The following is a 9,760-nucleotide window of genomic DNA, read 5'->3' as shown; positions in this document are numbered from 1 at the left end:
CTCTCTCTCTCTGTTCCTTCACAACTTGCTCTCTCCCTCAAACTAAATAAATAAACTTAGAAAAAAAAAGGTCTAAAACATAAAAGCTACCCAGCTTTTATAAACTGGGCACATTTTAATTATAATTACACCTGAAAGCATACCGAAATCAGCATTCCTGATTTTCAAAGTGCATTTTTCATTTTAAATGTTTAGTGACCATTATGGAAGCCCTGTATTTTGTGGAAAACAGAAAAAAACCAACCAGATTTTCCTTGGTTAATACTTTCCTTTCAATGCAACACTCAAAAATGGGGCTGCTCTTTCCTCCTTCTCTCTCTGTATAGACTTTTGGGTCTAAATGCCACATCCCTGAAGCTATAACTGGTGTCCCTCCTGGTGGACCAGCCCTTCCAGTGTGGGGGCAAGAAAGTTTTAAAAATGTCTTACTTGTTACACCAATGAGAGTTGTGATGGCCAGATCCTGGAACAGAAACTGGTAATTTGAAAGGCTGTTTGTCTCCTGAAAATAAAAAGGAAAGAAGGTCAAAAAAGTTGTGGGAAAAAAAAAAAAAACCTGAAGCCAAAAAAAAAAAAGTGAATAATAAAGTAACTTCTTTAATGTCCTTAAAAGAAAAAAAAAAAGTTGTGACCTTCCAGATGAAGTCTGACAGCAATTGCATTCTTTTTTGTCCCTGCAACATGGGATTTGAGGAAGGAGGGGTGTGGCCAGCATCCTGTTCATGTTGGTGGGAGTACCAAAGACAAGGCTGTACAACCCTCCAACCAGGAGGCCACCTCCAGGTGCTTTCTAGGCTGGATTGTCTCAGCACCAGGATTCCCTCATTGAGGGGCACATCTTACTCTACCAGATCCATCCCTGATCTGTTTTCTACCTGCTAGCAGAAAAGTCGCAGTTTGGTCTGGCACAGTAGGAGAGTGAGTTAAGTGACAAATGTGTGGTGATCTTACTAAATTTTACCGATGGAAAAAGAGAATAATTGAACCCACTGTTTGCATTTTTGAGTGTTATTAAAAAGTCCTGATAAGGCATCCTTGATATTCATGAGGAAGAAAATGTTAAGATCTTACTGATTTCAAGTACCCCAGAATCATCTCTCTACTGAATGGTATGCTCAGGTAGATTCACACTGGAGCTGAGAAGATGGAGACCTGGTCCAAGCAGGCAGAAGCAACCGCAAGAAAGTACTATCCATATCCTGATTGATCATCAGCTACCACTACATACAAAATGTCTCTGTCAGAGAGTCAGAGAATTGACACCATCAACGTCTCCTGTGTGCATCTGTCTATTTCTGATTAACTTTCACCATAAAGGTAGTTTCAGAGGGGCTGTTGGTCCTCCAAGCTCCCACATGCACTCTTCCTTAAGAAGCACTGCAGGTTGGGAGGATGCGATCCCTTGACTCAGTTTTCACTAACCAAGAGCTTGGGTCCCCAGTCATACCCAGTAGAGCAGCAGAACACCAACATACTGGATCATGCTGTACAGAGCCATGTACTTGAACATGCAAAATGAGGTAACGAGAGCGGCACGTCCTTCCCTGTGGAAGCAAAGAAGGAAAGAGGAAGGAGATGAGAGGAATGGAAAGAAAGGAGGTCAGTGACTCTGTGCTGTTCAGCTGAGCTTAGGAGAAAAACTCCAAAGCTTGATTATTCGATGGTTTGTCTAACAGACTGGACAGCCTTGAGCCAGAGGGAGCTGTCTGCCAGTATGCTAACTGAGTAGACTTTCAGGAAAGACCAATTCCAGGCCCAGGTCCACAGCCTTGGTCCAATTCTGGAGCCCGATTGCATGGTGGCCTCGTGCTCTCTGTGGGCATTATGACAGAGCGGAGTCAGACGGCCAAGGACAGGTACCTACTCACGGGTGTAACTTGGAAGGTCATTTCCTTCTGTCAGTCACAGTTTCTTTATCTGTGGACTAAGGACTCTAAATAAGATTGCAGGCCGGGGGGCTATTTTCACATAGGTGTTTCATTTCATTCAAGTCATTTGGCCATTGCCACTTTTTCTAAAACTGGACTAAAACAATATCCATGCTCAAATTCATCATATATCAAATTTAAATAGGCTGGAAACAATGAGCGTGTTTGTTTCTGTTACTGGTGATGGACTTTGAGTAAATGGTATATATTTAAAGCATAAAATAGATTACTTATGAAATGCCACTTTTACCACTTTCATTGGAAAGAAAATAGAGTTTACATGTACTTCTGGTCATAATGTCTTCCTGGGATTCCAAAACCTGATTTCAAAGCAGACTCTTCCCTGTTCTGGGGCTCAACTGCTGTCATTTGCTCCATGGGAAGGTAGTTTCTCTTCATCTCTCCCCTCCTTAGGAAGAGTTTTCGAGCACCACCCACCCACAGCAACCAATTCCACCTCCCCAGCCACCTTCTTACTGTTCCCATTACCCTTGATTTATCTATGTACGTGTTTATTGCCTGACTTCTTCGCCAGAAGAAAGCTTTTTGAGGTCAAGGAATGTGTGAGTTACCTGCTTCTGGGTCTCGGGTGTCTCCACCAGTTCCTGGCACTATGTGCCTGCTATCTAAATATTTGTCAAATGCACACATACATTTTTAAAGGAGCTAGCCAAATCATTATTTTAATGTGGTGGGAATAGTACGACTTTTGTAGACAAAACATATTTAAATAAAATCAGTTCTAACATAATTTCTAAGCGTATATGGCCATGTGAGCGTGGGCACCTCAAGTAAATTCTATAAACCTCCATTTCTTTATTTGTGAAAGGAAATAGTGACAACTCCTACATCTCCAGGCTGTTTGGAAGTATACTATAATAGGTATTAAAGCACTTCATAAGCTGTAAATACATGCTAGTTATAATCACCAAAAGTGGTCACAGTCCTAACCATCTCTATCATTCAAATAAGATAGAGCAGAAGTACATTTTCTCAGAGGCACAGATAAAGCATAAAGGGAAATTTTAGTAGGAGCAGCAAAGATGAGTTAATATTTTGAAAACTGGAGATGGAAGGATATTCCCAAGAAGCATAAAGAGGCTAGAGGAAAAGAGGGCAATCGGGGAAGGAAAAGTTTCTGTCTGCCTCCCATTATAAAGCATCTGTGGACAGATGTGTGACAATAACAATAATAAGATCAACACTTTTAAAGCGTCACAAATTCCAGATTCCAGGGGTGCCTGGGTGGCTCAATGGGTTAAGCATATGACTCTTGATTTCAGCTCAGGTCATGATCTCACAGTTTATGAGTTCAAATCCCAAGTCAGGCTTCTCACTGTTCATGGAGCCTGCTTGGGATTCTCTCTCTCCCTCTCTCTCTGACCCTCTCCTGCTCCTGCCCCACCCCCATGCTCATGCTCTCTCTCTCTCTCTCAAAATAAAAAAAAACTTTAAAAGTAAAAAAAAAAGTTACAGATTCCAATTTTCTAAAAATAACATATTAAGTGATTTTCATCATACCACTGCTCTCCCACAATTATTTTGAACTCCTGGTAAGACCACTCAGGAGTAGAATGGCTGGTTGCATCGTCCTGCAAAGCACCCACCCACCTCACCCAGGGACACAGAATTTCTCTGTTCTTTCCCTGGCTGAACAATGGGATCTGAAACTGAAAGTCACGCGAGATTAAAACAGTGCTGGTGGAAAGTGTCTACTTACTTGATAAGGTGAGGTACACACTCAATGTTTGGAGTTTTAGAAGTGAAAGGTGAGGCCACAGATGCCTCCTGCTCTGATAAAGAGATGCCCACGTGAGCCATTTTCAAAGCCTGAAAGCAAAGAGTCAGCTTACTCTGCTTGCACACTCACAGAGATCTCTCCTGAGGTCACATGGGAAAAGCGTGTCAAGCTAGCCTCAGGGTGGCCTGTGGACCCAAACATGAGCCAGGAGAGAACCAGATTTTGTTCTGCCTACTGACTGCATCACAAAGAGACGGTGCTGGGACATGTAGCCGAAGAAGTCTACAGTGACCGCTGAGTCATTGTGTGTCCTTGGTCAAAACCCTCTCCAACCCTCCATATCAGCTCCTCCATCAGGAAGAATGGAGATAAGTGTATATATATCCCGGGTATATTATGTCTAAAGGACTCCAGGCAAGTGCAGTTAAGTAAGTGTAAGTCCTGGTCTGCTCTGGTGTGATGATGGCCCCATGCACCCGGCAGCTACTTACCCCACAGTCATTGGCTCCATCACCGCACATACCTACAAAGTAACTAAAAGGGAACCATGTCAATTATAGGGGATATCAAAGCAACTTTAATTGAAAATTTCTCTAATTAAAAAAAAATAAAATGAACCTTGTTACTTAGGATGCAAACGGATTATTTGCTTTAAGGGAGTTTTCTGAAGGGTCTAGTTTGACTAAAAGGAAAGTATGACTCGGCAGCTTCCACAATGGATTAAGAAATCCAGCACACCACTCCTAACACCAAGCACTTCACTGCATAGGAGGCAGCTTTGCTGGCGGTAAAATGGGATGTTCACAATTATACCCATGACACCGCGGCACAGTGGAGAGGGCACCAGATCTGAAGCCAGATCGAGATCTTTGATCTGACCACATTACCATTTTGGCCATTATTTTTCTCTCCTACAAAGTGTTCAGTTGTGAGTGTGCAGTGAGATGCTGTATGGAAAAGTGTGTAATAATTTCTAAAACGATAAACAAAAATTACTTGTTGGTGCCATAAATAGTAACAGCCATCTTAGCAGTCACTCAACTAAAAAAATTTGCCTAGACTTGGAAGAAAGAAATTTGCCATCTTACATTAGTCACTCTACTAAAAAAAAATGCCCCAAGTTGGAAGAAAGAAAATACATCCCTGCTTCAGGATCGCCCTTTGAAGCTGAATGCGTACTGTTAATTGCTGACAAAAATTATGGACAGTGTACTTTTTAAGGTAGGAGTGCTCTGACAGTATTTACAGAATTTGCTGTATTAGTCTTGCACACAGCCGTATGAAGGCAACTAGTTTACTGTCTGGGTTTTCAACCATGTTGAGAAGACAGGGCTTTCCGAATCAAGAAGCTTGCCTAGTGATTAAATCAAGTGGGATGAAGTGGGAGTAAGAATGAGTAAGAGTCATGTCATGTTGAAAAAAACTTACAGGACTCCATGGGTTCTATTAACAGGAAATAAAGGGTTTCAAATGATGGGCACTTTGTTTGAACAGCCTATTCTGTAATGGAGACCCCTTGTATTAAAAGAGAAGCATTATTCTGATTTAGGACAGAGAGGATGCTTTGCCATATAAATATTTTGATATTTTTAAGGTGATGTGAATCTCTTGCCATATGAATCTCTTATATCACAGCTGTGATGATAACTTAGAATGCCTAAGTTCTCACTGTACCTTTAGGAGCTGAACTCAAACTACCCTTCCAGGTTCATTTCTCACCTCACACCTTCATGTGCCATATGTTCTAGTCCAGTGGTTCTCAATTCTGGGTGCAAAATTGATTCATTTGAGGAGCTTTGAAAATACACTGATGTCCAAGTCTTACATTAACAACTCAATTAGAATCTCTCGCAAGTGGAGTCCTGGGATCATTATTTTTTCAAAGCTCCCAGAGTGACGGTCATATGCAGTTAGGTTAAGAACCACTGCTCTAGGTGACTTCCTGTACCTCTTACACTCTCCCTGACTGTCATGCCTCAAGGCACTTCATACCACCTGAATTGGTATAGAACCTACTCCAGTTTCTGAAATTCTTCCACCAGACTGGACTTCTGCCCAGGAGACATTCTTGCAAAGATGGTCCCATTGATCAGTATCTGTAAGGAATCCAAGAGAAACTTAGTATCACGTTAGTTGGTCATACATAAGATAATTGATAATACTTATAACACTGACTAGAAAACAATATCCATGAATGGCACAAACAATTTGTTTCCAGGAAACCCTTTTTTGAATTTCAAGACATTGTGACCTTGGTCATCAAGTTAGTAACCAAGGAGACCAAAAATCAGTCAAGACGACTACTTAATAAAAAGATTGGATAAAAATTATGGCCTTTAGGAATTTAGCTGAGCTCAAGAATGTGGTCAAGGGGCACCTGGGTGGCTCAGTTGGTTAAGCATCTGACTTCAGCTCAGGTCATGATCTCATGGTTCGTGGGTTCAAGCCCCACACTGGGCTCTGTGCTGACAGCTAGCTCAGAGCCTGGAGCCTGTCTTCAGGTCCTGTGATTCCTTCTCTCTCTGATCTTCCCCTGCTCATGCTCACTCTCTCTCTCTCTCTCTCTCTCTCTCTCTCTCTCTCTCTCTCTCTCTCGCTCTCTCTCTCTCTCTCAAAAATAAATAAAAACATTAAAATTTTTTTAAAAAAAGAATGTGTTCAAAAAATACTAAGCTTAATGGGATATTAAACCAGTAGAGTAGAAGAAATTACAAGATTATCAATAGGTCAGCAGCTTAGGACAAGGAAAGGAGACAATTGCTTCTCAGAAAATTGTTCAGAACTAGCAGAAAACAGTCTAATGATGAAATGGTGACAATTAGTGGTCTTTGACTTAACCATACCATCTGGGCTTGACCAACTGTGGAACTCAACTAATATCTCAAGTCTAATTTTGGCTATGGAACATGGATGGTTTGGAGATATAAAAACCTCTATCAGCTCCATCCACCTGAGCTTTATTCTACAGGGTCTGAATTCTTCTGTGTCAGATCTCTGTGTTCCTTGCTCTTGAAAGTAACTCAGCTTAATGTTTGATCAGCCTCTAAGCCTTTATTGTTTTTTTCTTAAACAGTGCCTAAGATGATAAGCAATTGAATACAAATAATTTATCTTTGGATTACACTAGACACAATCTCTAGTTTGTCCACATGTTACATATTAACTTACCTGTCCCTGCTATGGGTTTGTTCTTCATCAGAAAATTGTTAAGTTTGACCCTCTCTTGTGTATATTCTCTATCAAAAGCCTAATGGAATTCCTCTATTCTTGGTCTGCTTTCCTGTATAATTGCTGGATTTTCCCTACACTGTTAGACCCCTCATCATGCAGTATAAAGACAGCCACTCAAAAGCAACCCTTATGACTTGAGAAGTCCTTAATACTTCATTTATGTAGATGGTGATAAATGGGCTAATCAAATTTGCTACTTTTAAATCTAGTAAGAAATGACACAAGAAAAATTTTCACCTTTTTATGACATATTCAGTAGGCATTTCTTACCCATTTAAAGGTTTGAAATTACTTAGAAACATGCTTTGGAAGTGACATCATCAGCATCTTTACTGGGAGATTCATACCCTCTTAGGACTTACCTTTGGCAGTAGGCTACTGAAATGTTGACTTATAACCTGAAAAGATTTTCCACTTAAGGCAAAATGGAAACTTCCTTCTCTGCCATGATCAGAGACTTCTTCCTTGATATTAATGTAATTATCCTGCAAAAGCAAAACACAAGTTATTTTAAACACTTGATAGAGTAGTAAAGGACCACAAGTATATTGGAGAGAAGGCAATGATAATGGTTTGGGGTCTCTCTTTAAAAGTCACACTCCAGTGCCAATTCCTCAGAGGACTTTCTCTTTGCTGATCAATCTTTGCACATCACAGCCTCTAGTGAATAGGAGAATAATAACACTTACTCATGTCCTGTTTTCATCCTGATTTGATCTTGGTGAGTCTCAGAGAAGAGCTCATTTCACACATTTCAAGTGTAAAATACAAAGCACTACAGCTTAACAAATCTCTCCCTGAAGTGAGAACTTACCATTTTTTCCCTTTATAGAATTAATATTATTCCACAGGGACACAACAGAGATAGGATACTGACAAGATTGGGAATAAATGAATAAAACTTTTTCCTGGCCCAAAGACATAGTCTAATTTTCCAATGTGCACAGCAGTTTCTCTCCCAGGGACTAAATTTCCTTAGGACCCAATGGGACGGTTAGCAAGGAAGAGGTAGATGAGAAATTAGATTGACAGTCCCCCTTACTGCATTCTTTCTCATATAGAGCCAACAACATAATCACGCTTAAAATAATGGATTCTTTCCAGCACCTAGGACAGCGCTATATATTCAAGCTCAGTAGGAACAGGATCAGAAACTGATAGGAGTTTTTCGAACTGCATATGTGTTAGGCATTTGGGGAAATGTGTTGACCCTAGGTCACCTGCCAGTCAACGCTGCCCAATTGCTAACACTGGGAGTCAAGTTAGGTAATATGGCAGCATGTCTGTTTGTAGATATACCTGATTGCTGTATCCAATGTGTTTCTTCTCTTCTACTAATTTCCAAGATATAGATGCTGATGAGGACCCAGTGATTTCATTCGCTTCAATGAGAATGACTTTTTGGTTTTCAGAAACCATTCCAGACTTTCTGGCCACTGTTATTGCAGTCTGAAGATTGTCACCTATAAGAAAGGAAGGGTATAGAAAGGTGAGGTTCAAAAGATAGAACCAATTCATGTAAAACCTGGAAAACTAGGGTAAGGAGTTCAATATTTATTTTAGGTGTCAAAAGAAAGAATTTCTAAGTCTCTTTCCTGCTGATTCTCCATGAATCCATGATCCCTTTTGTGATTCTTATTCCTTTTTATCTGGTTACTTAATAACTTACCAGTATATTTTTTCCAGAGAGTGGATAGAAAAAAACAAAAATTCAAAATTCAAGTCTATTTCCCATCATTTTTTAGCTTGGTAAACATTTATCAAAACCCTACTGATTTAATATAGTACCAGGTGGTTCCACTTTCAGCCAAATTGGAATAAGGCCACTAAAATCTCTCTCTCCCACTGATTACAATGGATACCTATGAGAAAATATAAAAAGCAACTATCCAAGGACTTTGAAAAGTAAACATAAGGGATAATGTGGAAGAGAATCAAATTTGGAGAAATAATCTACAAGGTGGTGATATTTTTGGGTTTTTTTTCTTTTACATGTATGGCCTGAGAGTGAACCCCAGACCCAGAGCTGTGAAGGATGTTAAATACAACTCCAAAAGAAATTTAGTCTTTCTGACCAGAGTAACTAGAAAAAGAAAGGCTTGAAGGCTGAAGAATTAATGGGCAGGCTTTGGAAAGGAGACAGGTAGACAACCAGGCTAACTCATTATGCAAACTCAACCCAGAGCTGTGCATGTGCAGAACAAACCCAGAGAAGGAGAGCAGAAGTCTCAAGAATTGAACCATGATATTAATCACCTCCATATCTTACAGTTTTGTTTGCTAAAACAAACAAAAATAACCCTAAACATTCTCCAGAGGATTTTAATAAGATCCAAAGTCTCTAGTATTTTCAATGTTCAAGAAATTCAACATACCAAAAAAAAAAAAAAAAACCTGGAAAATGTGGTCAATTCTCAAGAAAAAAAAAGAAAGACAATCAAAGACAATCAACAGTTGCTTGTCCCAGATGACACAAATGTTAGAATTACCAGTGTTCTTAAAGCAGCCATTAGAAATCTCCTCCATGAGGTAAAGGTTAACACTCTTAAAATAAATGACAAGATAGAAGTTCTTAAGAGAAAAAATATATATACACTATAAATAAGAACCAAATGACTACTTTAAAACTGAACAATGTAATAACAGCAATAAAAAAAAATTCCTTGGATGCTCTCAAAAGCCAAATAGAGGTGACAGGGGAAGGAATCTGTGAATTTGAAGATAAATCAACAGAAGTTATACAAGCTGAGAAACAGAGAGAAAATTAAAAAAAAATAAATAAAAAAAGAACAGAGACTAGAGAATCACATCAGTCATGTCATTATAGTCCAGATAGGAAAAGAGAGAAGGATCAGAACAG

General features: G+C 39.7%; 1 protein-coding gene across 1 annotated transcript in view; it reads right to left on the bottom strand.

Annotated features, from left to right (window-relative positions):
* Positions 1 to 9,760, bottom strand: part of ATP13A4 (ATPase 13A4) — an 86,232-nt gene that overhangs the window by 19,151 nt on the left and 57,321 nt on the right. Inside the window, exons 19-25 of the mRNA XM_029938730.1 lie at positions 8,200 to 8,363; positions 7,263 to 7,385; positions 5,686 to 5,765; positions 4,161 to 4,203; positions 3,649 to 3,758; positions 1,448 to 1,544; positions 430 to 502 (exon numbers count right to left, since the gene is read on the bottom strand). Coding sequence (XP_029794590.1) covers positions 430 to 502; positions 1,448 to 1,544; positions 3,649 to 3,758; positions 4,161 to 4,203; positions 5,686 to 5,765; positions 7,263 to 7,385; positions 8,200 to 8,363 — 690 coding nt within the window. The remainder of the gene's footprint in view (positions 1 to 429; positions 503 to 1,447; positions 1,545 to 3,648; positions 3,759 to 4,160; positions 4,204 to 5,685; positions 5,766 to 7,262; positions 7,386 to 8,199; positions 8,364 to 9,760) is intronic.

Source organism: Suricata suricatta, chromosome 5 (genome assembly GCF_006229205.1).
Source record: "Suricata suricatta isolate VVHF042 chromosome 5, meerkat_22Aug2017_6uvM2_HiC, whole genome shotgun sequence".
In the NCBI taxonomy this organism is placed as follows: Eukaryota; Metazoa; Chordata; class Mammalia; order Carnivora; family Herpestidae; genus Suricata; species Suricata suricatta.
The sequence above is the reverse complement of the archived record's forward strand: the minus strand, read 5'-3'. Positions and strand labels throughout refer to the sequence as shown.